Consider the following 16,017-nt stretch of genomic DNA (forward strand, 5'->3'; position numbering starts at 1 on the left):
GCTCTTTTCTTGAAGGCCCCAATGTCGTAGTTGTTCGGAAACACCGCAGGTGGCAAATTGTTCCACAGTTTCACCGTACGCGGAAGGAAGTTGCGGGTGAAGCGGACAGTGGTGGAGCGCCAACCATCCAGATGGTGCGGATGGAACAGATTTTTACGGCGTGTGGTCCGGTGGTGGAACTGTGCGGCTGGTAGTAGATGGAACAATTCCTCAGAGCACTCCCCATAGTAGATTCTGTACAGTATACAGAGAGACGCAACGTCTCTTCGCACTGACAGAGGATCGAGCCTATCGGAAAGCCTACGGTCATCGACAATTCGAGCTGCTCGACGTTGGATGCGGTCAAGAGGAAGGAGTTGGTACTGTGGAGCTCCGGCCCAGAGATGAGAACAGTACTCCATATGCGGTCGCACCTGAGCCTTGTACAGCTGAAGTCTATTGAACATATTGTGATATTCTGATGTATAACGTATATTACTGTAAAGTTTCATCCAAAACTCTACAGTTGCTTTTTCGTGAAAGAGTTACAAACATACATAGGTGATAGGTACATCTATCTAACGTCACTTACTTTCGCACTTTGTAACAATATTCAATTTGCATATGTAATTATTTCAATAGTAGATAAGTATCTAATAAATAATAATCTAACATAATGTGATCTATATTATGCTCCAATTCATTATTATTGTACCTATTTGTAAAATTTAAAAAACCATATTATGCAATTCTATGAATAAATAATATCTAGACACGCGGCAGCGTGTCAAGCCAAGTTCAAGCGAAGAGAACTGGCGAGCAGCAGCCGTGTGTAATTTTACACGAACCATTTGGAGCCACTTTTCACCCCCTTATAACTCGAAAACTATTTAACTTAAACAAACCAAATTTGGTACATATAAAGAGGACTCTGAAGATGAATCTGTCATCTCATATTGCTCATATTTCACAGGGCTTAGGCAGCATGTATTATGAATTTATGAGTTATTTATCACTTTGTCCATGATGTAAATAAGTACCAATAGCAATGCCAATTACTACAAAAACTTACATTAATTACTCTTATAATAAATATTATAGGAATGTAGGCATTAGAAATAAAGACAAAAAAGTAAATTCAAATATTTTTATTTCAAATAAATAAATAATTATTTTTGTATGGTTTCTACCTATAACATTTGTTTATTAATCGTTAAAACTTATCAACTATATCTATTAACAATTTAATACCGATTTCCTATATTTAATATCACAATACTTAATTCTATATTACACACCTGTAGGAATTTCTTAGAAATTCCCTCGTAATAGTAACACACTAAATATAGTGTAAATAATAATTTACTTAAATAATAATCAAGCATTTTCATCACTATATACGAATACTTAGTTTTACTACAGTTTTACCTAGCTACTTATTTATTACAAAATAATATATAATATAATATAATAATAATAATGCATTAATGCACAGTCAATTAAATATTAAGTAACAATAATTAGTAAGTATCTTGTAAACAAATCACATTTGCATTTATAGAAATCTAAATAGTACATACATTTAGCGTTTGTATCAAACTAGCCTTACACAAAGTAAAGAAAAAACAATCTTATAATAATTCTTCCGATTACTTCATCACCCGTCTATGATTATAATAAATAAATTAAATAATAAAATAAATAAGTTACAAAGTAATTGACTAGACGAAAAGATTTCATCGGCATTGGATCACTGGGCGCAGCAATATTCCAGAAGATATTTTTTTATCGTCGCATTAATTGTATAAATATAATAAACATATTCAAAGCCAACATAAACCTTCCGTTTGACGATGATAAATCATGACACAATCTTAAAAATTTGTGTGTAAAAAAACCTTAAAGGTCGGCATTTATTTGAATACGCGGAGGTGGTGCTAAGGTTCTCTTGTTGTTTTTTCTGGTACCTGGAAGAAGAAACGCACCAATGAATATATATATATATAGAACATCAAATTTGTAATACCTTCATATAAAAAGAACATGGCACTTAAATTCTTACTAAGCCATCAAAGAACTAAAGTACTAAACGAACGAAGCAATAATAATAAAATCTGTCATGGAAAATAATGTTCCGTAATCGAATCTAAAGTTATTGGCATTTGACTATTTTTACGTAACTATCTAAAAACATATAAGTTAGGTTTATGAAATATTTTGATTGCAATATTGAAAGTATTGTCAATAAGAAAAGCTACTTACAATTTACACGCATCTAATTTTGTACCACACCTGTCCTTTGGGACAGGGATTTCCTCCATTAGTTATTATTCCTCTCTTCATTCTCACACTAGATAGTCGTATACTTGCACTAACATTATGGTCCACGAAAATCGCACTGGACCCAGAATTACCAGAATCTATATACCGCGTGTGTGCGATCGCGACGCACACGACCAATATTAGAATACACGTCTTCATCGTGCAAGAGCCGACGCTTGAATGAAGTATGAACGAAATTTCAATTGATTGAGTAAATTTAAATCAGCGTTGACTCATGGCTGGTTCACACTTTGATTAGTGCGAGTGCAGGTGATGAGTAGTACTACGTGTGGACAGCGACTGTTTAGTGCGAGTGTTTAGTAGGCTGTGTAGTAAAGTGAATAGAAGCGTGTTCTATTTTTTTGCGAGTGGACTGCGAGTAGCCACGTCCCGCGCGCCCTCCCTTCCCCCTCACTCGCAGCGTGCCTGCACTCGCACTAATCACCTGCACTCGCAGTCAATTGGACACTACTCGCACTACACACCTGCACTCGCACTAATCACCTGCACTCGCAGTCAATTGGACACTACTCGCACTACACACCTGCACTCGCACTAATCACCTGCACTCACACTAATCAAAGTGTGAACCAGCCATCATGTGCAGGAGTCACTTATAGCGACATATATTAGGTTTGTACTGTTGTAATACTACGATTGATGACGTATTTTGAGGAAAGCCCAAATAAGTACGTACATAGCTAAATTTGAGTATTGAATGAAAATATTCATTAATATTGATAAACATATTACGTAAAACTTCTGTTGTTTGATTTTGCTTGCTTCGATTTTAAACCTTATATTTTATATTATAGAATCTTGACATAAAATTTTATAGTATCTTCACCGAGTGTGATGCGCTTAAATGGGCAATGTTATTTTATTAAATAACATTCGACGTATGGGATGACGTCGGTACAGTGTCATAATAAATAAGATACAGGAGAATACGAGGAAAGAATTCAGCTCGTGGTCAAACTAGTATAACTGGTAAAAAGATAGGAATTTATTGCAATTATATGCGTATAACTAGCTTTCCGCCCGCGGCTTTGCCCGCGTTTTCAAAGAAAAACCCGCATAGTTCCCGTCCCCGTGGGATTTCCGGAATAAAACCTATCCAGTATCCTATGTGTTAATCCAAGTTACCCTCTATATGTGTGCTTGATTTCGTTGTAATCGGTTCAGTATTATTTGCGCAAAAGAGTAACAAACACACACATACACATCCTCACAAACTTTCGCATTTATAATCTTAGTAGGACAAGCTATACCGTGTGGTTTCAGGGAAGAATCAAGTATTTCTATTGAACATTTTTTTTTTTTTTTTTTTTTTATGTCAGAGCAAGCAAAGGGGAAGGTGGGCCACCTGATGGTAAGTGGTCACCACCGCCCATAAACACTTGCAACACTAGAAGTGTTGCAGGTGCTTTGCCGGCCTTTTATGGACAAATAAGCTCTTTTCTTGAAGGCCCCAATGTCGTAGTTGTTCGGAAACACCGCAGGTGGCAAATTGTTCCACAGTTTCACCGTACGCGGAAGGAAGTTGCGGGTGAAGCGGACAGTGGTGGAGCGCCAACCATCCAGATGGTGCGGATGGAACAGATTTTTACGGCGTGTGGTCCGGTGGTGGAACTGTGCGGCTGGTAGTAGATGGAACAATTCCTCAGAGCACTCCCCATAGTAGATTCTGTACAGTATACAGAGAGACGCAACGTCTCTTCGCACTGACAGAGGATCGAGCCTATCGGAAAGCCTACGGTCATCGACAATTCGAGCTGCTCGACGTTGGATGCGGTCAAGAGGAAGGAGTTGGTACTGTGGAGCTCCGGCCCAGAGATGAGAACAGTACTCCATATGCGGTCGCACCTGAGCCTTGTACAGCTGAAGTCTATTGAACATATTGTGATATTCTGATGTATAACGTATATTACTGTAAAGTTTCATCCAAAACTCTACAGTTGCTTTTTCGTGAAAGAGTTACAAACATACATAGGTGATAGGTACATCTATCTAACGTCACTTACTTTCGCACTTTGTAACAATATTCAATTTGCATATGTAATTATTTCAATAGTAGATAAGTATCTAATAAATAATAATCTAACATAATGTGATCTATATTATGCTCCAATTCATTATTATTGTACCTATTTGTAAAATTTAAAAAACCATATTATGCAATTCTATGAATAAATAATATCTAGACACGCGGCAGCGTGTCAAGCCAAGTTCAAGCGAAGAGAACTGGCGAGCAGCAGCCGTGTGTAATTTTACACGAACCATTTGGAGCCACTTTTCACCCCCTTATAACTCGAAAACTATTTAACTTAAACAAACCAAATTTGGTACATATAAAGAGGACTCTGAAGATGAATCTGTCATCTCATATTGCTCATATTTCACAGGGCTTAGGCAGCATGTATTATGAATTTATGAGTTATTTATCACTTTGTCCATGATGTAAATAAGTACCAATAGCAATGCCAATTACTACAAAAACTTACATTAATTACTCTTATAATAAATATTATAGGAATGTAGGCATTAGAAATAAAGACAAAAAAGTAAATTCAAATATTTTTATTTCAAATAAATAAATAATTATTTTTGTATGGTTTCTACCTATAACATTTGTTTATTAATCGTTAAAACTTATCAACTATATCTATTAACAATTTAATACCGATTTCCTATATTTAATATCACAATACTTAATTCTATATTACACACCTGTAGGAATTTCTTAGAAATTCCCTCGTAATAGTAACACACTAAATATAGTGTAAATAATAATTTACTTAAATAATAATCAAGCATTTTCATCACTATATACGAATACTTAGTTTTACTACAGTTTTACCTAGCTACTTATTTATTACAAAATAATATATAATATAATATAATAATAATAATGCATTAATGCACAGTCAATTAAATATTAAGTAACAATAATTAGTAAGTATCTTGTAAACAAATCACATTTGCATTTATAGAAATCTAAATAGTACATACATTTAGCGTTTGTATCAAACTAGCCTTACACAAAGTAAAGAAAAAACAATCTTATAATAATTCTTCCGATTACTTCATCACCCGTCTATGATTATAATAAATAAATTAAATAATAAAATAAATAAGTTACAAAGTAATTGACTAGACGAAAAGATTTCATCGGCATTGGATCACTGGGCGCAGCAATATTCCAGAAGATATTTTTTTATCGTCGCATTAATTGTATAAATATAATAAACATATTCAAAGCCAACATAAACCTTCCGTTTGACGATGATAAATCATGACACAATCTTAAAAATTTGTGTGTAAAAAAACCTTAAAGGTCGGGATTTATTTGAATACGCGGAGGTGGTGCTAAGGTTCTCTTGTTGTTTTTTCTGGTACCTGGAAGAAGAAAGGCACCAATGAATATATATATAGAACATCAAATTTGTAATACCTCGAACGAAGCAATAATAATAAAATCTGTCATGGAAAACAATGTTCCATAATCGAATCTAAAGTTATTGGCATTTGAATATTTTTACGTAACTATCTAAAAACATATAAGTTAGGTTTACGAAATATTTTGATTGCAATATTGAAAGTATTGTCAATAAGAAAAACTACTTACAATTTACACGCATCTAATTTTGTACCACACCTGTCCTTTGGGACAGGGATTTCCTCCATTAGTTATTATTGCTCTCTTCATTCTCAAACTAGATAGTCGTACACTTGCACTAACATTATGGTCCACGAAAATCGCTCTGGACCCAGAATTAACAGAATCTAAATACCGCGTGTGTGCGATCGCGACGCACACGACCAATATTAGAATACACGTCTTCATCGTGCAAGAGCCGGCGCTTGAATGAAGTATGAACGAAATTTCAATTGATTGAGATTTGAGTAGGTATTTAAATCAGCGTTGACTCTTGTGCAGGAGTCACTTATAGCGACATATTATATTAGAACTTGTACTGTTGTAATACTACGATTGATGACGTATTTTGGGGAAAGCCCATATAAGTACGTACATAGCTAAATTTGAGTATTGAATGAAAATGTTCATTAATATTGATAAACATAATATTACGTAAAACTTCTGTTGTTTGATTTTTGCTTGCTTCTATTTTAAGCATCAATTTATGCCTTATAAAGCCAAATGACTTCTATTTAATTAAAACAGCCTCATTATACTAGGTATTTAATAAGATTTTCTACAAAGGAAGGAAGGCGCTCTATATTTTGCTTCTTAGATAATTTACCTTCTTATTTTTTCTCAGCCTAATATAACAATTAAACACCCTATTTAATCAAACTTATAAAATGAGTGGAAACTGAAAGATTCACTATACTTTAATACCTTATATAATGGCACCAGTGTATTTTTTATGTAAAATTATTGTTATAAAACACTAGCAATGCCCTGCGGTTTCACCCGCATAGATAGTGATATCGTGACAGTGAAAAGTCTACTATAGGTCGGACTATAGGTTTAATTTTTAATCACATGAAAATCACCTTTACCCCCTCCCGCACTACGGCGCGGCCTGCTCATTGTATTGAACAGTATACCTACTATTTTCTCCAGATTGACACTTTTAAAAATTCGTTAGGTATATCTTTTGAATGGAATATGCAATTTGTTTTCATTTAAAAAGTATTTTGCTGGTATTGAAACAGTCTATAATAAAACATCATTTAATGGGATAAGGATTAATATATGTGTATGGATAACATGGTTTGATTACTGTCGGCACTTCTATTTACTTTGAAAACGTAAAAAAGTTGTTGTAGTAACATAACTACTGAAGATGGACATATGGTATCGCGGACTTTCTTGTAGATATTGATCCATTCTATGATACCGTAGAACATTTTTTTGTTCTATCTTCAATAGATTCCGAAGCGCACGCGATGACAGAAGTTTTATTGAGGTATTTTTTACACCTTGGGTTACATCGTAGTATATTATTATTAGTCTGTGGTTACATTATTGCATTTCTGGTAAGGAACTCTAATTTTTGTTGAAATTGATATTTATTGTTTTATGGCATTCAAATGTTAAAAAATTTATGGTGTGTCCTTAGACACATAAAACTGAAAGAATAGAATAAATTCGATTGCTCTGGCGGGTCACGAGTGGCTGAGTTGGTCAGGCATCCGCCCCGGAATGGCGCGAAAGGATGCGGGTTCGAGTCCCGCCTTGTGATCGAATTTTTTCTATTCTTTATAAATTTATAACTCTAATTTTTTTCAAAATACAATATAGCCTATGTTGCTCAGTGAAGATGCAACTTTCTAATGGTGAAAGAATTTTTGAAATCGGTCCAGTAGTTTATGCGTGAAAACCATACATACATACATACATAATTACAAAATTTTCCTCTTTATAATATTAGTATAGATAATACCTGGATCAAGGTACAGCATCGCCTATGTATCTAAATAAATAAATACCAATTTATTTATTTGTGATAATATTTAAACTAATAAGTACACTGTACAATATATGTAACCCCATTTTCAATTATATTTAACGCACAAAATAATTGCACCAATACATCATTTATAATGAAAAACACAGCCAGAACGTCTCCATATTCCCTTTACCCTGAAAATTAACCATTAATAATTAAGGAGGATTTGGTGTACCGAGCGCACGTGTCAGAAGTGAAACTTCTTTAGCAAAATTCAAAGATACGAAATTCGTCACCTTACTTCATGACGTGAAGGTATTGTCATGACGCGACCTTGAAATTCTATTCTCAACGTGCATAAAGAAGTTTCACTTCAAAAAACACGATTAAACTCATGAAATTATTCTATTGTCACCGATCCTTGATAAGTGTACAAAGTTTGAATTAAATCTGTCCGTTTAAAGTGGGTCATTATCGAGTCTAAAGGAGTCGGTTACATACAAACATATTATATGTGAAGCTTCTAAAAGCTTGTTAAAAACGAACGTTTTCTACCTCACCAATGATATTAACCTATACAAAAACAAAAAATTAAGAGCAGAAAACATTTTTGTTGCTAAACGCAAAAACTGCTCTATCAATTTTTAAAATGCTTTACCATTTGAAAGCATATAGACTATACTATAAATACTAGCCCCTATTAAGGCCTTAATGTAGTTATGTGTTTGTATTCCTTATTTGCATTTTTATTTAAGGCTTATTGACAAATATAAAGAGAATTATAATTAAACTTGCTTTAATTACTGTGCCCAGTAGGCGTAGTAGATATGTATAATTTAATTACTTGAATATTTTTTTATGAATCTGTCATCTCACATTGATCATTTTTCACAAAGCTTGGGCAGCATACAGTATTATGAGACATTTATCATTTGTGACTTGGTCCATGATATAAATAGGTTCAAGCAATCACCAATTATCTTAATATATTATATAAATCTCGTGTCGCAATGTTTGTCCTCAATGGACTCCTAAACCACTTAACCGATTATAATAAAATTCGCACACTATGTGCAGTTTGATCCAACTTGAGAGAAGATGACTGGGTGAAGCCGGGGCGGACCGCTAGTTCTTATATATTTTAGGAATGTTTTATAAATAAAGACAAAAAAGTAAACTCATATTTTTATTTCTAATAAATAAATATTGTTGTATTGTTACTACCTATAACATTTGTTTGCGAATCGTTAAAACTTATCAACTCTATCTATTAACAATTTAATACCGATTTCCTATATTTAATATCACAATACTTAATTCTATTAATAAATAATTTACACATTTGTAGGAATTTCTTAGAAATTCCCCCATAATATTAACACATTATATTATTTACTTAAATAATAATCAAGCCTTTTCATTACTTTATACCTACAAATACTTAGTTTTACCAGAGTCTTACCTAGCTACTTATTTATTACAAAATAAATAATAAAAAACACTTAATAATACATTACAGCACCGTGTGTCCCGTGTCCCCTAGTGGGGTAAGGGGCAGATGCTCTATGCATACATGTTTCACTGATCGATTTTCTTTGGGGGCAAGTAGGTGATCAGCCTTCTGTATCCTACCAGACCGAAACATTTTTTTTTCTTCGTCTCCACCGGGAATCGAACCCAGGACCCCTCGGTTCTACGCTCACGCGTCAACCACTGTACCAAGAAGGCGGTCCAATTAAATATTAACAATAATTACTAGGTATCTTGTAAACAAATCACATTTGCATTTATAGAAATCTAAATAGTATTCATACATTTAGCGTTTGTATCAAACTAGCATTACACAAAGTAAAGAAAAAACAATCTTATAATAATACTTCCGATTACTTCATCACCCGTCTATGATTATAATAAATAAATAATAAAATAAAAAAATAACAAAGTAATTGACTAGACGAAAAGATTTCATCGGAATAGGATTTACACTGGTCAGCAATATTCTCGTAGATATTTTTTTATCGTCGCATTAATTATATAAAAATATAATCAACATATTCATAGTACATAAACCTTCCGTTTGACGACGATAGATCATGACACAATCTTAAAAATTTGTCGGAAAAAAACCTTAAAGGTCGGCATGGCATTATTAAAATACGCGGAGGCGGTGCTAAGGTTTTCTTGTTGTTTTTTCTGGTACCTGGAAGAAGAAAGGCACCAATGAATATAATAATATAATATGGAACATCAAATTTGTAATACCTTCATATAAAAAGGACATGGCACTTAAATTCTTATTAAGCCATCTTTATTACGAATGAACTAAACGAACGATAATAACAAAGTCACGGAATAAAATGTTCCGTTATCGAAATCTAAAGTTATTGGCATTTGACTATTTTTACGTAACTATCTAAAAACATATACTTAAGTTAGGTTTATGAAATATTTTGATTGCAATATTGAAAGTATTGTCAATAAGAAAAATAACTTACAATTTACACGCATCTAATTTTGTACCACACCTGTCCTTTGGGACAGGGATTTCCTCCATTATTTATAACTCCTCTCTTCACTCTCACACTAGATAGTCGTTCACTTGCACTAACATCGTGGTCCACGGGAATCACACTGGACACCTCATGACCAGAATCTATATACCGCGTGTGTGCGATCGCGACGCACACGACCAATATTAGAATACACGTCTTCATCGTGCAAGAGCCGGCGCTTGAATGAAGTATGAACTATGAACGAAATTACAATTGATTGAGTATTTAAATCAGCGTTGACTCATGTGCAGGAGTCACATATAGCGACATAATATATTAGGTTTGTACTGTTGTAATACTACGATTGGTGACGTATTTTCGGGAAAGCCCAAATATGTGCATTTGAGTATTGAATGAAAATATTCATTAAAATATTGATAAACATATTACGTAAAACTTCTGATGTTTGATTTTTGCTTGCTTCGATTTAAGCATCAATAAATTATGCCTTATAAGGCCAAATGACTTCTATTTAATTAAAACAGCCTCATTATACTATTCAATAATCTTTTCTACAAAGAAAGGAAGGCGTTTACATTTTGCTTCTTAGACAATTTACCTTCTTATTTTTTCTCAACCTTTATATAACAATTAAACAACCTATTTAATCAAACTTATAAAATGAGTGGAAACTGAAAGATTCACTATACTTTAATACCTTATACAGGGTGGAAGGTTAAGATGGGGCATGAAGGGCAGGTACCTTAACCGTTGTAGCTACATGAAAACGTTCTTAGGAGACTATCCTTAAATTCTTGAGAAATTTTAATCTGCATTCACAGATTTTTGAAAAAATGTACGGTCAGCAAGAAAATCGGCAGTTTTCAAAAAAAATTTTTTTGATGCCAATCGATCCAGTTTCTCATGGGGATCAAAACACTCTAAAAGACCAACTGAGGTATGAGTACTAGAAAAGTCAGAAATCGCGAAAAACTATTTCCACACATTCACTAAGAAAATAAGTGATTCAACAAAAGATGCGCTAATAGAAAACTCATAAAATCATTACCTCTACTAAATTTGCCCCGTAACCATCTGCAAAATGCAACTCTGGGTGCATAGTCCCCAGATTGCAATGCTTGGACTAATCGCCCATGGCGGTAGCATTTGTAGCCGTATTTCTTCTATGTTTTTAAAACTATCCAGTGCAAACAACCAACTTCGACGGCAACTTGTTTTGAAGAAATTTCGGGATATGCTTCCACAATTAGTGCTAAAATTGCTATCACTCATTCACTAAAATTGTATTCTCATTCAATACGCGTGAACGACGCGGACGTGTCATGCTTTTCTTAAATGAGCCACTTTCTGCTAGAATTTTTACAAGATTCGCAATTACCTTTCGCGTCGGTACATGTCGCATTGGGTATTTATTCCTGTACCATTCCAATGCAACTGTTGGGTTTTTGTTATTTAAAAAGTAAGCCTCTAACAGATCTAAACGTTCTAAATTATTTAAGGACATTTTTAGTGAAGACAGAGTGACTTCTGGTAACTTTTGTTTTCTATGTGTTATTGTTTACATAAGCCATAAAAATGTGACGTGTTCGTACGATATTCAAATTTACATAATTTTTTATCTCGTGCACGAGCTGCCAGCCACCGCCCGCTCACGCCCCGCGTCGCTGGCATGTTAAGTTGCTGTGCCTTTGTCTTTATACTTGTTCATGAATGAAAATAGTTTTTCGCGATTTCTGACTTTTCTAGTACTTATACCTCAGTTGGTCTTTTAGAGTGTTTTGATCCCCATGAGAAACTGAATCGATTGGCATCAAAAAAATTTTTTTTGAAAACTGCCGATTTCCTTGCTGACCGTACATTTTTTCAAAAAGCTGTGAATGTAGATTAAAATTTCTCAAGAATTTAAGGATAGTCTCCTAAGAACGTTTTCATGTAGCTACAACGGTTAAGGTACCTGCCCTTCATGCCCCATCTTAACCTTCCACCCTGTATAATGGCACCAGTGTATTTTTTATGTACAATTATTGTTATTAAACATAGTACCTGGATCAAGGTACAGCATTGCCTATGTATCTAAATAAATAAATACCAATTTATTTATTTGTGACTAGATTTCCGCCCGCGGCTTCGCCCGCGTTTTCAAAGGAAAACCCGCATAGATCCCGTTCCCGTGGGATTTCCGGGATAAAACCTATCCTATGTGTTAATCCAAGTTACCCTCTATATGTGTGCTAAATTTCATTGTAATCGGTTCAGTAGTTTTTACGTGAAAGAGTAACAAACATCCATACAAACTTTCGCCTTTATAATAGTATTAAGATAATATTTAAACTACCTAATATAATGTAAGTAAAAAAAATTGTTGCTGCTCACATCGTTCACTGCCACAGTGAACTCTACTCTACTTCCGGTTTCTATTTTGTTGCTGGCTCTGTACACTATGCCAGTGAACGATGTGATGTTTAACTACCGAAAATCGACAGTTAAGCTGACGTGGCCAGTGTTATATTGGCGCTAATGAAAAAAAATCAAAATCTACACTTTTTTTATGCAGCAACAAATTAGCAACAAATTCACCTGTATTTATCCAACGATCCATCCCTTTTTCCGATTTCTTCACGCTACCTTAATGTAAAGCTAGAACTGTTGCTGATTTTCAGCGAACGGGTTGAGCAACAAAATCGTCATTATAGCAACTAATTAAGTTATTGATATAAAGTACCGAATCAAACAGCTGAAATGGAAATGGGTAGGACATTTAACAAGAATTAAGATAGAAAAGTGGACGAGGGAGCTGTGACGGAATGGTGCCCTAGATATAATAAAAGAAGTAAAGGGAGGCAATATAGAAGATGGGAGGATGATATAAAGGAGGTGGCAGGACCATGCTGGACGAGGATAGTAAGAAATAGATCGATGTGGAGAATTCTTGGGGAGGCCTATGCCAAAGAGCAAGACAATCATAAAACCGGTGTCTAATACAAACAATAATATTTTAATTATGTTGCTTTCATAAACTTACATGTTTAATAATACTTAAGTAGTTTTTAAGAAGAAATGTAACATTAGGTTGTTAATAAAGGCTTTATTTATTTATTTAGAATAGAATAGAATAGAAAACACTTTATTGTAAAATGCACACAAAAACAACATTTACAGAAACGATGGGTAACTTAAAATAAATGTACAATTTGGCGGCCTTATCGCTTAAAAGCGATTTCTTCCAGGCAACCTTGGGATGAAGGAAAAATAAATCAGTAAAAAGATAGATAGTGCATAAATACAATAATTTATTTATTTATAACAATAATTACTATGTTTCTTATTATCACATTTGCATTTATATAAATCTAAATAATATTACAGTATTCATACATTTAGCGTTTGTATCAAACTAGCCTTAGACAAAGTAAAGAAAAAACAATCTTATAATAATACTTCCGATTACTTAATCACCCGTCTAAAATTGTAATAAATAACTTAAATAATAAAATAAATAAGTTACACAGTAATTGACTAGACGAAAAGATTTCATCGGCATAGGATTTACACTGGGCAGCAATATTCTCGAATATATTTTTTTATCGTCGCATTAATTACCTATATTAAAATAAAATCAACCTATTCATAACACATAATATATCTTCTGTTGAACGACGATAGATCATGACACAATCTTAAAAATTTGTCGGTAAAAAAACCTTAAAGGTCGGCATTTATTTAAATACGCGGAGGCGGTGCTAACAGCTAAGGTTTTCTAGATCTTGTTGTTTTTTTCTGGTTCCTGGAAGAAGAAATTCACCAATGAATATAATAATTTAATATGGAACATCAAATTTGTAATACCTTCATATAAAAAGGACATGGTACTAAAATTCTTATTAAGCCACCAAATTTTATTATGAATGAACTAAACGAACGAAGCAATAATAATAAAATCATGGAAAACAATGTTCCGTAATCGAATCTAAAGTTATTGGCATTTGACTATTTTTACGTAACTATCTAAAAACATATATAAGTTAGGTTTATGAAATATTTTGATTGCAATATTGAAAGTATTGTCAATAAGAAAAACTACTTACACTGTCCAAGCATATAAATATTATCTTCACCTGTCCTTCGGCACAGCGATTTGTCTCTACTATTGCTCTCTTCATTCTCACACTAGATAGTCGTACACTTGCACTAACATCATGGTCCACGAAAATCGCACTGGACCCAGAATTACCAGAATCTATATACCGCGTGTGTGCGATCGCGACGCACACGACCAATATTAGAATACACGTCTTCATCGTGCAAGAGCAGGCGCTTGAATGAACGAAATTTCAATTGATTGAGTATTTAAATCAGCGTTGACTCATGTGCAATGTGCATGTGCAAATGACAATCACTTATAGCGACATATATTAGGTTTGTACCTACTGTTGTAATATGTACTACGATTGGTGACGTATTTTCGGGAAAGCCCAAATATGTGCATTTGAGTATTGAATTAAAATATTCATTTATATTGTTAAACATATTATGTAAAACTTCTGTTGTTTGATTTTTGCTTGCTTCGATTTTAAGCACTAATAATTTATGCCTTATAAGGCCGAATGACATCTATTTAATTAAAACAACCTCATTATACTATTTAATAAGATTTTCTACAAAGGAAGGAAGGCGCTCTACATATATTTTGCTTCTTAGATAATTTACCTTCTTATTTTTTCTCAACCTAATATAACAATTAAACACCCTATTTAATCAATCTTATAAAATGAGTGGAAACTGAAAGATTCACTATACTTTAATACCTTATACAGGGTGTCCCTCTGTTGGTATACTAAGCTCAAAGGAGGTTATAGTTTTGCATACCCTGAGTACGTAAAAAATACTTATAAAATTCCAGACGCATTTTTTTTTCAAATAGATGAATTCTTAAAACTCTATGTGTACACCCATAACAAGCAACCCGCCTAACTTTGCTACCAGAACGTGAGCTATCGTTTAAGATTATGTTTTGATAGACAAAATGCTCACATTAGAGAAGCGGTATATGCCGGCTGCGCGAAGCTAGAGAAGAAAACATGAATTTTCAGGAAAAATTGAGCAAAAAATTTTTGACGTAATTTTGTTGTTTAAATATTTTTTACGTGATCAGTGTATGCAAAACTACAAATCCCTTCGCGCTTAGTATACCAATAGTGGGACACCCTGTATAATGGCACCAGTGTATTTTTTATACGTACAATTATTGTTATTAAACATAGTACCTGGATCAAGGTACAGCATTGCCTATGTATCTAAATAAATAAATACCAATTTATTTATTTGTGATAATATTTAAACTAATATAATGTAAGTCACCCCATTTTCAATTATATTTAACGCACAAATAATTGCACCAATAAATCATTTATAATGAAAAACACATCGATTTTCAACCTGTTTATTGAAACAAAATCTTAAACTATGACCTAATTAATAATTCTAGAACATTCTGATCATAATCCTGCAACCGCACACATCTGGGGCTCTCAATCTTTTCGTCTGTCCGTCCCACGAGCCAGAACGTCTCCATAATCCCTTTACCCTGAAAATTAACCATTAATAATAATTAAGAAAGAGCTGGTGTGCCGAGCGCACGTGTCAGAAGTGAAACTTCTTTAGCAAAATTCAAAGATACGAAAATCGTCACCTTACTTCATGACGTGAAGGTATTGTCATGACGCGACCTTGAAATTATATTCTCAACGTGCCTAAAGAAGTTTCACTTCAAAAAACACGATTAA

The 16,017-nt window shown here is 33.7% G+C and overlaps 1 protein-coding gene and 1 long non-coding RNA gene across 2 annotated transcripts in view; both read right to left on the reverse strand.

Annotated features, from left to right (window-relative positions):
- Positions 1-13,603: 13,603 nt before the first annotated feature.
- On the reverse strand, positions 13,604-14,532 carry LOC149483603 (uncharacterized). Its single transcript, XR_016316523.1, has 2 exons — positions 14,320-14,532; positions 13,604-14,018 (listed from the first exon to the last, which is right to left on the reverse strand). It is a non-coding gene; the product is annotated as an uncharacterized LOC149483603 (long non-coding RNA).
- A 1,134-nt stretch (positions 14,533-15,666) lies between these two features.
- The window catches only part of LOC149483604 (uncharacterized), an 86,527-nt gene continuing 86,176 nt past the window's right edge, over positions 15,667-16,017 (reverse strand). Inside the window, exon 15 of the mRNA XM_089702781.1 lies at positions 15,667-15,818. Coding sequence (XP_089558907.1) covers positions 15,696-15,818 — 123 coding nt within the window. The 3' untranslated portion in view covers positions 15,667-15,695. The remainder of the gene's footprint in view (positions 15,819-16,017) is intronic.

The sequence above is a fragment of the Colias philodice genome, chromosome 13, assembly GCF_061535455.1.
Source record: "Colias philodice isolate Cphi_HAF_F1 chromosome 13, ilColPhil1 Martin Lab GWU primary, whole genome shotgun sequence".
Classification (NCBI taxonomy): domain Eukaryota; kingdom Metazoa; phylum Arthropoda; class Insecta; order Lepidoptera; family Pieridae; genus Colias; species Colias philodice.